This window comes from Aegilops tauschii, chromosome 4 (assembly GCF_002575655.3).
Source record: "Aegilops tauschii subsp. strangulata cultivar AL8/78 chromosome 4, Aet v6.0, whole genome shotgun sequence".
NCBI lineage: Eukaryota > Viridiplantae > Streptophyta > Magnoliopsida > Poales > Poaceae > Aegilops > Aegilops tauschii.
Genome location: NC_053038.3, coordinates 516,774,577 through 516,790,912, shown reverse-complemented (window position 1 = coordinate 516,790,912; position 16,336 = coordinate 516,774,577). Strand labels below are relative to the sequence as shown.

Sequence of the window (16,336 nt, the reverse complement as noted above, 5' to 3'; positions counted from 1 at the left end):
TTGTACTGAAAGTGGAATACCAGCTTACTTCCTCAAAATGTAAGACGTTTTTGTAGGCTAGTTTAGCCTAAAAAAACATCTCAAAATGTAAGACTTCTGTAGCCTAAAAACGTCTTATATTTTAGCCTAAAAACGTCTAGTATTTTGGGACAAAAGTAGTATAAGATTATGGAGCCTAGGCTAAATCTTTGGGTTTGCTAAATATCTTTGTAAGAAGCAGCTGCTTCTTCAATATCTTTGGGTTTGCTAAATGTGCGTGCCGCACATGCCACCGCCACAACACAAGCCTGGCCTGATCCGGCTCGTGCCTCGTCGGATGTGCCTCCATTTGGGCACAATATTTACAAACATTGCCCAACCCAATGTTTGCATTACTTTGATGTTCTACTCTCATCATAGGTGTTAGGTCCGAGCAGATACATCAGGTCTGCAGCCCTGCATTGCTTCACCCAACTGTTTCAACGAGATTTCATCAATTTCTGCAAAGCCCTGACTTCAGATTTCCAGCCAGGCCAATACTATCCAAGACACACACCCACAATATGAAACAAGCCACATATTATTGTATTTAGTTAATTTCTGATGAGGCAACCAAGCATAACGATCCACATACCAGAATAAGTTAACAGCAACCAGAAAAGTTTGCTAGGGACGACAGTTTCACACCAAACGAGAAAACAACGAGGTCACTGGGGATATTTGGAGATATAGCAGACTTTTGGTATGTGGCACATATCGGAGCTCGACATGTACTAGCACTACCATTTTACTTCAGGAGGGTCTTCACAATGGATTTCACGTTCAGCTTCTTCAGGTCAGTGTAGGACTGCCCGCATCCGACGAACATGACCGGAGATCCAGATATGTAAACCATGGACAGCGCAGCTCCGACCTGCATATATTTTTCATAAACTCGTCATCAGAATGCTGTAAAAGAGGGGTTGTTGGTTGTAGTGATTATTAATCAAGCATATGTTCGGCACAAGTTCCCCCTACCTTGTCGTCGATAGTGTCAAACTTGGTGAGCAGGATACCATCAATCAGCCTCGCTGTGGGAACAGTGGAAAGATCTGCCAATTTCTGTGCAAGAAAGAAAAGTTCAAAGCAGTCAGTAACGAAAGAAAATACAGCATGTGTTGGTTGCTTCAATCTGTTATTGCAAAACCAGTACCTGATTGAACTTGTTGAGTTGATCGACTGCATCATTTCCAACCAATGCTTCTCCCACAAACAAGACCAGATCTGGCTTGTTGAGATTGATGAGCTTGGAGAGTGCTCTCATCAGTGGCTCATTATCCTGGCAAAATCAATTCACCACACAGAATGTATCAGAATGGTGTGAGAGTGGGGTGGTTAAGAACGACACAGTTCAAGAAGAACAACAGAAAAAGATACGAGTACATTGCAGTTAAGCCACTAGACTAACCTGCATACGGCCAGCCGTATCAACAAGAACAACATCTGATTTGTTTCGAGTGGCTTCCTGGATAGCTTCTTTCGCCACAACTGCTGGATCCTTCTCATATCCCTTCTCAAATATAGGTATCTGTACACAATGTCATCATGTAAGGATCAAGTTACAAGTCGGTGGTTTCGTTCTAGAAGGTACAACAAGTTGTGCATTTAAGGTCCCAATGAAAAAAAATACAACATACTAAGCAAAACAGCAGGACACATATTTTGCCACCAGGAGAAGTTAAGAAAAAGATGTGTTATATACAGATGAGCCAATGAGGCCACATTTACAGACACTCATACTAATGACAAGGAAAGGCTAAGCCCACTGAAGAGGTTAGAGATTCAGCAAGTGCATTACACCTTATTCTTTTACCTATATTTATCATGAAGTCATGCAGTAGGATTCTTCCCAATTGGTTTTCCACAAATGTAAGTGCATTATATTGCTTGAGCAGAATAGATTCACAATACGCACACAAACTATGATTATAACATTACTCTTATATGATTAATTGATTACAAAACAAAACAGTGACCTACAAAGTTCAATGTGAGCTGTCGTATGTACCCAGTTTTGCAACAGCTCACATTGAACTAAGTGACATACAACTGTTGTGTTACTCAAGAGGAGATGGTCAGTACCTGAAGCCTGCGAGCATGAGTCCGCAGCTGCTCAACAGCACCAGATCTGAAGGTATCGCATGCTGCCATCATGACACTGAGGTTATGCTGAAGAAGCCAATAAGCGACCTGTAAAGATGCAAGACAGGATGACGTCAGCAAATTCTTCAAACGAAGTATGTTTTCTCATGGACAGCATTTGAAATATATTAAACCTTTGCAAGATTGGTAGATTTTCCAACTCCATTCACTCCAACAAAAACAACGACATATGGCTTGCCACGCTCCTTGGCAGCTTGTACATCCCTTAATATGTCAATGGATCGCCTTGGAGTTAAAATGCGAAGAAGAGCCTCCTCCATAGCTGTCTGAAGATGCGACAATCAAATGAAGTGTATGAGGAAGCTGTACAGAATGTCTGCTTGAATGTAAATGTGAAGTGATTCAGAGTGGTGTGTGCTGCAAACCTGAACAGTAGAAGAAATTCTTGTGAAGGAACCTAGCTTCTTGCCCTCAAGGCTAGCTGCTACTGATTCACAAAGCTTTTCTGCTATTTCTTCAGCCTGCGCAAACAAGGCCAATTTCATTACCCAGACAGATGAAGAACCAAACTACAAAGAGCTGGTTTAGTAAGGTCATTAAATATGAAGCAAGTCGCCTAGTAATATGAAGAAATGCATACCACATTCTTTGTCATCAGTCTATCTTTAAGAGCTTTGAGTGCAGGTTGCAGATCAGACTTCTCAAGTACATTGTTACCTGCAATGCTGAGCACAGAAAAAATACAAATGTTGCAATTAAGTGATATGTTCATAGATTGCAAAATTGTGAGAGAAAGCTAAACAGCTGGTAAACACTACTTGAATGCAGGATTTTAGAAGAAAACAAGAATTCTAGTTAATATATTACAGGCAGTGAAAGACTAACCACCACCTCAGATATGTACCCTGTCTCATGGTTAACATGCTTATATTCAAGGTTTCAAACTCAACTTGCTGTTCTATATCAGATTTTCTCGATGTTTTCTTTGGAATACAACTATACTATGTACTGTGCGCCACCATACCAGGTATGTGTGTATCAAGTGTGCAAACTGAGGTGGCAGGTGCAATGGCATTACTCCACCTATGCAGTTAGCTAATGGTTTAGCTAGCAAATTTGGGAATAAATCTTGTTTCACATATCTGCATCTCTTTCCTCAACGAAAATGTAACTTGTTATTTCAGATAATGACCAATGATTATAGAGACATCAAAGTCATATAGTGCTTCTGAAGACTAAACTATCTACTATCTTATTTCCATGCCACGGGTTTGAGCTATAGAATTAGTATGGCAAAACATTATGTAAACGCTCACATCACCTGAGTGCAAAATAGGTTAAATTGACACTACGCAACTTGTTAAGCCAATGCAACTAAAGAGAGATTATTAATTATAGGCTACTAATGATAAGAGCAAACAAATGCAGCAGAACACAATTCTTATATACCTCTTGAACATGGAGGAGAACCAGCCCTTCTTCTTCTGGCCAGCCCCAGCATTCTCCTCTTCCTCTTCCTCTTCGTCCTCACTATCGCTGCTCAGATCTTCATCCTTATCCATCATGCTGTCCCCCTGGTTGGTAAGCACCTTCTCAATCACCTCCTCCCCTCTCTCGTCAGCCGGGTCCGTGAAGTCCAGCTTCTCGTTCTTCGGCGGTTTGTCGTCCCAGACCCTCATCTGCTTGACAACCTTCTTGGGCTCGGTCTTGGCCGGCTTCTTCACATCGTTCTTCTTGCCGCCGCCGCCACCGCCGCCCTTCTTTCCTCCTGTCTTCCTACGCAAGGTATTTACATCGAAGGCCCCGTCGTTGGGGTCCCCGTTCTCCTTGCCGTCATTGTCAACAACAACAGCCCGGGCGGCGCGAGAAGTGTCCTTGACAGCACCATTCTCCTGCCCGCCCTTGGCGACGCTACCACCGTTAGCAGTGAAACCACCGTTCTGCTCCTTCCCCGAGTCGCCGCCGTCGGAGTCATCCTTCCCAGAGCCAGAGTTCTTCTTCCCACCAGCACCACCACCAGGGCGGCCATTGGGGCCGAGCTTCTTGCCGGCGGGACCACGGGCAGCACCGCCGGAGGAGGGGTTGGCGGGCTGCTGCCTGGACTTCTTCATGGCCTCGGCGCGCGCCTCGGCCTCGAGGTGCAGCTGCCGGAACGTCTCGGTGAACAAATCGTCATATGAAACCCTTTTGGGGTTGTAGATCTGGGAGAAGTCCCTGCGGACGGCGGCGAGCAGGTCGTCGACGTAGAGGAGGTGGAGCATGCGCTGGTAGACGGCGACGAAGACGAGGCCGAGGTCGTTGTTGAAGGTCCACTTGAGCGCGTAGGCGTCCTTGGTGAAGCCGGCGTCGCCGGACCGCTCCTCGAGCAGGCAGGAGCGGATGAGCGCGTCGATGGGGGAGCCCTTGAGGAGCGCGGCGCCGCCGGCCAGGGCCCGGCAGGACGACCACAGGATCAGGCCGCCCCGCGTGAAGATGAGCAGCTCCTCCAGCATCGTCGCCGGCGACCTGGATGGATCGAACGCTGATTAGCCGGGGGGAAATCGGCGGATCGGGATCCGGGGGCGGGCGGATCGGGCGATTTTGCCCCGATCCGGAGGCGAGATCGATCGATCGGGTGAGGGATTGGGGAATTCGTACCTTGGATGACGAGCGATGGATTTTGCTTCCTTCCTCGCGGAGGGGAAAAAAAGTGGGAATTAGTTTTTGTGGTGTGTCAGCGGGTGGGATATATGCGTTGGCTGGTGGGGCGGCGGTGGGCGTCCAACTCCGACCCGGCTCTGCCTGTGTGTTCAGCCCGGCGGTTGACTGCGTCCGTCTCGGCGTCCGCGACTCCGCGTTGGAGGGAACATTGTGCACGTGATGGCGCGGCACGCGATGGGATGAACGATTGCGAAGGTTTTTCAAACAAACTTTGGAGTCTCATGGCGCCCACTGCCCAGCCAGAACCAAGGAGAAACTTGGTGGACATGGAGGAACCCTAGGGCGCGTAAACCCGTTTGGTTGCCTGCATACAGCCCTACCAGGTTCGCGTGGGAAGAAAAAGACAGACGATTTGTTGGCTGACGAAGACTGTGAAACCAACCATAATCTTGGTTTCCTAAAAAAACATAGACCCGATATGGACTCAGTTGATGTTTATTTTATTTTCACAACAAAATTTACGGCGCCAGCCAAGATGCTCAGTTATCGGCTGACTCCATCTCGCCGGCTTACATGCAGGCCGAAGGGTGGCCTTCTTATTTCTTCCTCCCGGCCAAAGAGCCTAAAGGGAGGCAACTCATCTAGTTATCTTCTCCATGGCGTCTATGGCGTGGTACCATGAAAGCTTCTCCGTCTCGAGAGGCGCTACCTCTAACAACGTCGTGGCTACAATCAATATCAATGTAGTGTACCGTTGTTTCAATATCAATGCATGGCCAATTTGCTATTAGGGTTAGTTTTGGGTCTTTTTGCTTTCTGCAGTGTACCATTGTTTCAATATCAATGCAGTTTCGGGGTTCTTCTGGACCCCTCTCTCATTCAAACAAAAATCAACATGAAATATCCGATATGCTAAAAGAACTTGCCCACAAATATATGTTTGCTCCTCGAAAGATTTTTCCTTTTCCACATAGTAAGTTCTATTGCATCATATATTTGCCACATCCTCTTTTTTTAATATGAAGGCTCACTTTTTTAGCTCGAAGGTGTTGCGCTTTATTCTATCATCTTGGCGAGATCTGAGTTCAAAACCAAACAGAACCAATCCAACCAAATACAAAACCAAGTTTTATCAATAGCTTGCTATCTCGGGCTACAACATTTGGAGGGAATCATGCCGATAGCATCATGTACAATTTAGCGGCTTTAGCATGGTACTAGAGGCTCGTGTCGGTCTTCACTCGTGAAATTAACTTTTGTATATCTATAGATTATTCTAATCAGTTGTTTTGTTTTGATTTTATCTGTGTTGGCTTTGTATATTTATAGATTATTGTGATCAGTTGGTTTATCTCGGGCTACAACATTTGGAGGGGAATCACGCCAATAGCATCATGTGCAATTTAGCGGCTTTAGCATGCTATTGAGACCAGTGGCGGTGATTAGCGATGTGTTTCACCCTAAAGTTTATTGGCGTCATCGTCTTGCGCCTCCTTGCCTTCCCGACAGTGGCATTTCCTATTTTGGCGCACACACACACCCTCATGCTGAGTCGGCCCATTTGCGCCTTTTTTGCGTTAAACCGCAAAAAAGGATGCGTCCCCGTGAATCGAACTTGTGATCTACTCCGACAAGCATTTTCGGAAGGAGGGACTATTCAGTAAGTCCAACCCGCATTAACCACTAGGGACAACTAACATATCTGCCTTCATACTTCTTCATTTCTTTTTATTCCATCTTAGTTTGCGGAAAGCCCCCAGTTTTACCGGTTTTTCCGGTTCACTAGACATTTTTTCTAACTGTTTTTTCATTGTTATTTTCCTTCTGTATCTTGTTCCTTTTTCTTATTTCTTGTTCTTTTTCCTTTTCTTTTTGTCCTGTTTTGGTTTTCTTAAATGCTAAAAAAAAACATGAACTTTTTCAAAATTGATCAACTTTTTTCAAATTCATGAACTTTTTCTTCAAAATCGATGAACTTTTCTCTGGTTTTTGAAAAAAAATATCAATATTGATGAACGTTTTTTTTCAAAATCGATTAACTTTCTTTCAAATTCCTGAACTTTTTTTCAAATTGATGTTTTTTTTCAAATTAATGATTTTTTTTATAAAATTAATGAACTTTTTTTTTCAAATTTATGAACTTTTTCCAAAGTCGATGAACTTTTATCAAAACCATGAACATTTTTGAATCATGATTTTTTTGACTTTTTGTGAATTGTTTTAGGATTTTTTATTTTTTCCTAAAGTCAACCGTGATCAGTCAGCAGCGAACCCAGCGCCCAGTCAACAACGAACCAGCGAAGGAAGTGGCCAGCCAAAACAAGGTGCAGGACGAGCGAGCGAGCACGCTGGGCCGGCCCAAGTGTGTGGCTGCACGCTAGTTGCCCTCTATCGGATGCAGATAAGAGACGCCGCGCATCTCCGTTTCTCATTTCAACTTGGCACTTGAAGATGCTCCAATGGCCCCTGCTGATTGCCGTTGGTGGTTTACTTATACATGTATCACGATCTAGTGAGCTTATCACTGATCAATTTCCGAAGGCATGTACATTCCAGTAATGTTTTGTCAAATGTGGTGATACCTTAAAAATTAATAGTAGTTGCGTGTCATTGAATGAGAAATACAAATTTAATACATATTTTGTTTTTATACTAGCTATACTTTCTATGGAAAAGTGAAGATAAAGAATAGAATAAATTTAGAGAAGTGCTATTTTATACCTACGACAAAGCACATATAATTTTAGTACGACACTAGAGTTAGCGTCGTATCTGAAGCAATCATCATCAGTTCTCAACCAGCTCCGAGCATTTCTTGGAATAAAATCGCAATCTTGATTAATTCATCTCTTCTCAGCTCATACTTGTCTATTCTCATTCTAGAATCAAGATCATCACATCCCAAACATATAGAAACAATGCTGACTGAACCGGCTCAATCAGTGTAGCAACACAATCTAATCATCCAACAATATTACATTTGGGGCACATGTGTTCGTTTCAACCAAATATACTTTACTTTCATTCATCTTGGGTTTCAGCGAAAGACACACAGAGTACCTACTCTCACAAGTAACACTGTGTGGGAATAAAGATAAGGTTTTCCATTGCACATCTTAATTAACCCCACTTCCAAATTCTTTCTCCGAAAATTTAAAATTGCAGCCCAAAGATCCATGATCTTTTGCATCACAAAACCAGATTATACAGGTATCACCACCATGCATGTACATATAAGGAAAAAAAAGGGGATAAATCATACTGATTCACCGGGTTGATGAGTGTAGCGAAGCAATAGACGAGCTGGATTTCGGTGCCTTCAAGGACATGATCATCCTTAACCTTCTCATACACAACAAGATGGTCACTCCATCGAACATGTCCACATTCCTCACCTGCAACCAACCACACCAAGAGTCCTTATTTCCGGTGGCCACTCAGCCATGTTGACAGACAAACATTGAGCTTGTCCACGAAGCAGCATCTCCTGTAAAACTGGTGTTGCCACTGTCAGTGAGAATTGGTGTATTGATTTCTTTCACCTACATGCTGCTATTTGTACAAGAGTATGTACCTCAATCAGATATCTCTGGTGCATAACATTCTCTTGTTATCTGTCTGCTTCAGCTGCTTTGTCGGCCATCTTGAATGGAAAAGGGGACGTGCTTATTTCTGAGTTCCAGGCCATGTTCAAACTGAACCCAGCCGGGAGATGATAGCAGAATTCAAGAAAAAAAAAAGTTCACATACAGGAACAAATAGATCGTACAAGCTTTCACTTGGCAAGATTCTCCCCAAAAGTAAAAAATAAAATAAAACTGAGAACAGAGATCCACTTTCAGGCTTGAAGAATTGTATCAGTTCCCGTCCAATTCCAGTTTATGCACACAGGTTTAAAACGTTAGCTACGTAACCTACAAATTTTAATACCTACGGGTTTATAATGAGGTTAAGTAAGCAAGCAGGATACTCCCTCCATCCCAAAATAAGTGCATCTGATTTAGTACAAAGTTGTACTAAATCAAAGACACAGCCTGAATCTTAGCATTCCTTCCTGAACTTCCGGTCATGATCGAGATAATCAGAACCTGGCAAACACGACATTAATCATCAGGATTACAGCCATACCAGACAGGCAGTTTATAAGAAAATCTACACGCTCTTGATCCATACTAAACACCATTGGCTATAAAAAAACTTGTTTTGCACAGAGATCAGAAGCCTGCCATATCTGCACCTTCCCTTTCATATCGACCTACTAAGCAAGTTTATGAAACAAGAAACTCCCGACAGCAGCCAACTGACAACTCTAGTTTAGTTGAAAACAAACGATATTTTTCTGCCATACTACTATTTTCTCAAGGCAGCTGCGTGGTACCTGGAGTGTGCCATGTTCTTCCCAGGCACCTGAAAAGAGGTGCCCATCTGCCTTTTTTGTTGCCGCGTGCAAAAAGTTGACATATATATGACGAGCAGTTTTCCCAGCTTCCATTCTGTAGCTACCACTCTTGTTGAATCTTTGCTGCCATTTGATGTAGGGAAGGTCTCCGGAAAGACACCTTCTGTTCTTGGTTAATTAATTCACCGATGCTATCTGTAAAGAGAAGGATACGGGACTTCACTTTGGATCCAATCCAAGGAACTGAAGATATACAGGTAAACAAAAATCTCTAGTCCAAGATTATGTATGATCTATACAGGTAGAGATAAAACAAAAATCGCTAGACCAAGATTATGTATGATCTATACAGGTAGGGATAAAATAAAAATCACTAGACCAAGATTATGAATGATCTATACAGGTAGGGACAAAACAAAAATCACTAGACCAAGATTATGTATGATACTAGTTGGGATTCAAGCCGGCTCTTTATATGAATATAAAACTGTTACACGCGTGACACGTCTGACTCATTCCATGCCAATTTTAAAATAAATACATCATCAGTTCTGGAGCAGCTCGGAGGTTTTCTTGGAATAAAATGGATTCCAGAGTCCTAAAAAGAACATTCAAGAATCAGGAATCGCCACATCACAAACATACACAGAAACAACGCTGGTTGAGCCGACTCAAACAGGGTAGCAACACAGCCAAAGCAATCAACCACACCAAGAGATCTTATTTATGGTGGCCATCAGTCGTGTTCACAAACTAATATCGTGTATGAAGCTAAATCTATATAAAATTGTTGTTACCACCGTCAGTAAAACTCTGGTGTACTCATTTCTTTCACCTGCACGCTGCTATTTGTACAAGAGTACGCACTATAATTTGATTTCATTGACATAGATGCAATTTCTCTGTGATTAACAGATCCAAAGCTCCACTGAATTCATTAGCTACAGCGAACATACATAAAAAGAACTTGCTCAAAGGCAGTGTTTTATCAAAATACTGAATGAATAATGTCAACTAGACATTTGCACTAGTAACCACTCTGATTGACCCTTTCACTACACTACCAGGTTCAAAATCTGCAATAGGATTTAGGATAACCATAATAACTGATTGTTATGGAAAGGAAGAGCGATTAAAGTATAATTTAGCCACATGGAACTAATACATGTCCAGAACAACAACCTGTTAAACAAGAACAGGGGTAACAACCTGTGCTAGGTTTACCAGGCATTGCTCTGAACTGAAAATCAACCAAGCAGGAGTGTAAGCACCAGCAAATTGAGCGGCATGATTCAAGCAGATTCAGAGGTACACAAACAAGTACTTCAGCAGGCAGAAGAGCCAATTATTGGAGGAAGCACAAGCGTGGTTTGAAGGTAACACTACCGCCCATCTCCATCTGCTAATGACTCCGAGAACAGAGGAACATAAGGTAGAAATCGTTGAGTATTCTTCTCAAGATTAATGATACAACCAACTTTCTGATGTTGCATATCGTACGCTACCAAGGTATCACCTCCATGTGAAACCAGGAAAATGGTGTCGCAATCTGGATGAATCCCAACCACCCTGTACTTCTCCCCAGTCATGCTCATAAGCTCATCGATGCTGGCAGTATGCTTCAGAACCATTTCTTTACTGTCACAATCCTTGAGGCACCAGAGTTCTATCTCAGAAACTAGGATTTTATTGTTATCATCGACGGAAGATACAGCATAGAGTAAGCACCCCTGCGACGATCCAATCGTACCAAATCTTCGACCGTACGGCATAGGGATAGTCTTCCGCACTTTACCTTGCATGTCAATCCCCAAGAGCACATGCTCGTTGCTGATGCCCTTCGGGTTGCCAATCACGTACATCATACCGCCGAGAAAGACACCCTTACTATAGAAGAACAGCGCCACTTTCTCAACAATCCCACCATCTCTGCGACTCCAGGCCCCTGTTCGTGACGAGTAGATGTTCACTCCTGTCATGTACGTTTCCACGGTGGTCTCCTCGAAACAAAAAACGTGGAAATGGGATGAGACTGCCGGATCAAAAGCCAGGCCTGCCATACAGTTATATCTAAATCTGTCTGCCGGCGCCTGCGGTTGAGGGGGCAGCTCCACCCACCTCCCAGTGGCCGGATTGCACACAACAAAACGGAAATCATCCTCTTCCAAAGCCCAAGGGTTCACCATGTTCTTGCTGGAGCTTAGGTAGAGAAGGAGGCCATTGCAGGAGTCCACCTGAGCCATGTCCTTGTACTTGCTAGGCTGCAGGTAAGGGAGGGAAGGGTCGAACGGGGCTGCGCCGCAGGAGACGCTGGCGAAGTGGTGGCGATTCCGGCCGGCGGTGGTCGTGTAGAGGAAGCCGGCGAGGGTCTGGGGCAGCTTCTTGCGGTTGGCGGGGTCGGCGATGAGGTCGCGCCAGCGCACGGAGACGCACTTGAAGCGGTGGAGGGATCTGGCGGGGATGCGGGAGAGGATCTCCAGGATGAGGTCGTCGGTGAGCCGGCAGGCCGTGGCCGTCCCCGCCGGCGTCCCCGGATGGCTGTCCAGCCTCGACTTGTTGTTCCTCTCGAAGACCTCCCCTTTATCCGCCTCCTCCATGGATCGGAAGCGGGAGAGCCTAGGCAGGGGACAGGTAAGGTCTGGTGGATCTGCAATTGGAGAGAGGATATCATCGATCTGGCTTAGGAAAATCGACCCGGGTAGCAGCCGGCGGTGGTGACCTCGCCGTGGTGGTACCTTGGTTTAGGCGGCGACGGCCGACGGAGATGCAGCCGGCGGCGCCTAGCTTCTCGGAGGACAGCGGCTCAGGAAAATCAACTCTTGCGAATGTGAATGCTGAACTCTTTTTTTCCCCGAGGAAATTGAAGCTCTTTGTTTGTTGTAGAAGAGTTACCGAATTTTGAGAATTCATAACTTTTGGAGTTTATCATTTTTCAAACATGTGTTTTCAAAGTCAAAGAAGAAAATAACACCAACCGAAGATGACACAATTTGAGGCAACAATTCCCGATCAAATGGTACCTCGTATGATCTTATTCGCCGCTTATCTTCATGGCAAAGAAATGTTGAATCGATACTCCAAAAGACCCCACATATTTTCGCATGAAATTGAAATGATCACTTTACAAGGAAAATTGGTTGAAAATTAATACATATTCACACACATGCCAGCCCCGAAGCTGCCCCAAGTGAGCCGATGACTTTGTCATTCAAGTGGCCACAGATGACACCCTACTATAGGACACTGAGCCGCTGCTCCAACTTTACAAGCCACACCAACACACACACCGACCTTGTGGTCGAGTTTTCGAACAAGCCGACGACCCCTACCGCCCAACCAACCAAAGAGACACCCTACAACATGATCTGGTGGCATCGCTCGGGCTCACAAATCGCACCAATGCACACACCAAACCAGAGCCCACGTACCGGATGAGCTGAAGACCTTGTACCGAAGCAACCTTAGACGACATATCGCAAGGTGAACTAGGGAGCCGTCGCTCGAAACTTAGGATGTGAAGTATGCCCCCATGTGGACCCCATGGTTCTAAGGCCTAATCTGGTGCTCCACCATGTAGAAGTGCTAAAATCGGATCGACGGGAAGATGGAAAGGTGGGGAGATGAATGGGATTACCTGTTGGTCCAGATCGCCGACGTCGTCCTGCCCTCCTCTGCTCAACAACATGACAAACAGTGGAAGGCCTGATCCCCGTCATCGTGGTGGCGCACTACCTCGCAGGTGGCGGCATCATCCAGTTTCTCCGCGCCCACGATGGCCGTGATGCTCGTCGCCCCGTGCGGCACGTAAATGTTCGAGTGGGGATCAAGGGGGAGTTCGATCTGGCGACCACGGGAATTACGTCCACACTTGGCGTTGGCGGCGGCGCGTGTAGATTCCACGGCTGGCCTTGACGGCATTGCGTCAAAAGTTGGAGGACCGAGGTGACGATAATGCCTGGAGGGAGGTTGAGGATCAAGGGAGAGGGAGGCGCCATCGGTGGCGGCCATCTAGGGTTACACATGGCGGGAGGTCGGTTCGCTCGTGTGAGGGGAGAGGTGAGACAGAGGCTCCCGACTAAAGGATGTAAAAGAAACCGTGGGAGAGAGAAAATCAGTGGGACGAGAGGAAAATCGGTGGGGATCGATGATGAGGAAGGGGTCGATGACGGGGTACCGACGAACGACGTACGGACTCCCTCTTTAGATTTAGATAAATTCGAAGGCATGGAGCATCACCGGGCAGCTCATGCATGGCGTGTTAATTGGAGTATAAACGAGGCTAGACAGCGTGCAGTTGGCAGCAGCGCGTGCAGTGCATCCTCCTCGCAGTAATTACATATGGGGTTCAGATGTAATAGTGACTAATCCAAAATTAGTTTTGAGACACCTGTCAGTCCTTTTTTTCAAGTTCTTTTCTCGCTTTAGTGAATGTCCCTGTGCCGAACATTGATATCAGACAAATATAAATGAAATTGGAGCGGGTGTTCTATCTTTCTGAAGCTAGCATCCATCCAAATGGGGTTCAGATGTTTCAGGAACGCCAAAGGAAAAACCTACAATTGGTGTACCAACTTGAGATCATCGTCCCTCGCCGCGGGCGCTCAGCTGGGAGAACACCTCGCCGCGGGCGCTCAATTGGTGTACCAACTTCAAGGCCTTATAAAAATGAACAAAGGAAATAAAACAAAAAATCCCATCCGTCAATAACTGGTAGTACTAATTTTAACTGGACACACATCATTGGAGCCCAACTAAAAAACACATGTTCGATAATAGCACTGCAGATCTGTAAAATAGAACGTGATGTTTTTATTTGATGATTTTCCAAAGCATAAAATAAATGCTTCCTCCAATGTTTTGCATCATGGAAGAAAACTAAAAAATCATCACATTAAACTTACAAACTACAGCCCACAATGCAAAATTGAACCTACTTGATCGCTCAAGATAACTGTTCGTCTTTCCTGTGATGTGGTGCACACATACACCTCACAGCCATGAAAAAATAACCGGGTGCGGCTAAACCAAGTGACCGGTTCAAGCATGGGGAAAACGCCAAGAGGAATCTGATGGCAGAGATTTAGCTGGCAGATCGCTCTCAAAAGAATTACTGGGGTAAAAACTGGCAAAACTTTTGCTAAATGGGGTAATCTGGAGAAAATTTATTAAATGAGGTAATTAGTGTAAAAAATGTTAAAGTAAGGGGCAAAAACTGGAATTCACTCTTAAATAAAACATGTATGTAAGAATAGCATTGCTCTGAAGTTTTTTATATTGATTTCAGACAAATGAAATTTGGAGAGAGTGTTCTATATTTCTGAAGCTTACATCGTCCATCATATGGGGTTTCAGATGACTCACGGAACGCCAAAGGAGAAATGTACAATTGGTGCACCAACTTCAGATCATCGTCCCTCGCTGCGGGCGCTCAGCTGGGAGAACACCTTGCTGTCGCCAAGCTTTTTCCAACCGGGCTCACAACCCCTTTTCATTAATTTTGCAATCAACGGAAATACATCAGTCTGGTCTCAAGTTATGTATCAAGCATCCACTTGCTAAAGATAGCTAGACCGAAAGATAAGACTAACCGCAAGCAAAATGAGACTGAAAGGGGGGATCGGGAAACCCACCGCAGGACGACCCTGGAACGGACCATCCGCCATGGGGCGAAAACCTGATGACACTTACAAGTCACTGCCCAACAAAATAAAAGGTTCCCAGGATGAAACTGCCAACAAACCTCTACGACTAGGCGAACCACTACCAGGAAGCACAATTCCAGCGGGCATCAAACCATGGTGGACAACAGAACGCAAAAGGAAAGACCCAAGCGCAGATCTCATCTAACCAATCTAGATCCCATCTCTGTCTCCCAAGAGAGGTCTGCCACGAGGGAAGGACCTGTCCGCCAGTGCAGCAGCCGCGTGAGCTAACCTCTTCACTCCAGCATGGAACTTCACCTTTTCTTCCTGAAGCAAATATGCCCTAGAGGCAATAATAAAGTTATTATTTATTTCCTCATATCATGATAAATGTTTATTATTCATGCTAGAATTGTATTAACCGGAAACATAATACATGTGTGAATACATAGACAAACATAGTGTCACTAGTATGCCTCTACTTGACTAGCTCGTTGATCAAAGATGGTTGAGTTTCCTAGCCATAGACATGAGTTGTCATTTGATTAACGGGATCACATCATTAGGAGAATGATGTGATTGACATGACCCATTCCGTTAGCTTAGCACTTGATCGTTTAGTATATTGCTATTGCTTTCTTCATGACTTATACATGTTCCTATGACTATGAGATTATGCAACTCCCGTTTACCGCAGGGACACTTTGTGTGCTACCAAACGTCACAACGTAACTAGGTGATTATAAAGGTGCTCTACAGGTGTCTCCAAAGGTACTTGTTGAGTTGGCGTATTTCGAGATTAGGATTTGTCACTCCGATTGTCGGAGAGGTATCTCTGGGCCCTCTCGGTAATGCACATCACTATAAGCCTTGCAAGCAATGTGACTAATGAGTTAGTTGCGGGATGATGCATTACGTAACGAGTAAAGAGACTTGCCGGTAACAAGATTGAACTAGGTATTGAGATACCGACGATCGAATCTCGGGCAAGTAACATACCCATGACAAAGGGAACAACGTATGTTGTTATGCGGTTTGACCGATAAAGATCTTCGTAGAATATGTGGGAGCCAATATGAGCATCTAGGTTCCGCTATTGGTTATTGACCGGAGACGTGTCTCGGTCATGTCTACATAGTTCTCGAAACCGCAGGGTCCGCACGCTTAAAGTTCGGTGACGACCGGTATTATGAGTTTATGTGTTTTGATGTACCGAAGGTAGTTCGGAGTCCCAGATGAGCATGACGAGGAGTCTCGAAATGGTCGAGACGTAAAGATCGATATATTGGACGACTATATTCGGACATCGGAAAGGTTCCGAGTGATTCGGGTATTTTTCGGAGTAGCGGAGAGTTACGGGAATTCGCCGGGGAGTATATGGGCCTTATTGGGCTTTAGGGGAAAGAGAGAGGGGAGGCTGCGCGCCCCCCCAAGGCTTAGTCCTAATTGGACTAGGGGGAGGGGCGGCGCCCCCTCCTTCCTTCTCTTCTCTTTTCCCTTTCCTTCTCTCCTACTCCTACTACTTGGAAGGGCT

The 16,336-nt window shown here is 44.9% G+C and overlaps 2 protein-coding genes across 4 annotated transcripts; both read right to left on the bottom strand.

The window, feature by feature from the left end:
* Positions 1-543: 543 nt before the first annotated feature.
* LOC109780214 (uncharacterized) lies at positions 544-5,226 on the bottom strand. 2 transcript variants are annotated; one of them, XM_073497209.1, is made up of 10 exons: positions 4,759-5,226; positions 3,571-4,642; positions 2,762-2,846; positions 2,547-2,642; positions 2,295-2,447; positions 2,101-2,208; positions 1,427-1,546; positions 1,172-1,297; positions 997-1,080; positions 544-892 (listed from the first exon to the last, which is right to left on the bottom strand). In XM_073497209.1, exons 2-10 carry the CDS (start codon positions 4,611-4,613, stop codon positions 767-769), a joined length of 1,941 nt encoding a protein of 646 aa, XP_073353310.1. In that variant the 5' UTR covers positions 4,614-4,642; positions 4,759-5,226; the 3' UTR covers positions 544-766. The 2 variants fall into 2 exon arrangements, with proteins under 2 accessions (XP_073353310.1, XP_020194386.1); XM_020338797.3 differs by having other exon boundaries at positions 3,571-4,626; positions 4,759-4,977.
* Positions 5,227-8,563: 3,337 nt separating this feature from the next.
* On the bottom strand, positions 8,564-12,085 carry LOC109780215 (F-box protein At5g07610). Of its 2 annotated transcripts, none has more exons than XM_020338801.4 (4): positions 11,896-12,085; positions 10,343-11,807; positions 9,140-9,355; positions 8,564-8,849 (listed from the first exon to the last, which is right to left on the bottom strand). In XM_020338801.4, the coding sequence occupies exons 1-2, from the start codon at positions 12,068-12,070 to the stop codon at positions 10,543-10,545; spliced, it is 1,440 nt and encodes a 479-aa protein (XP_020194390.2). In that variant the 5' UTR covers positions 12,071-12,085; the 3' UTR covers positions 8,564-8,849; positions 9,140-9,355; positions 10,343-10,542. The 2 variants fall into 2 exon arrangements, with proteins under 2 accessions (XP_020194390.2, XP_020194388.2); XM_020338799.4 differs by having other exon boundaries at positions 10,370-11,807.
* Positions 12,086-16,336: the final 4,251 nt, after the last annotated feature.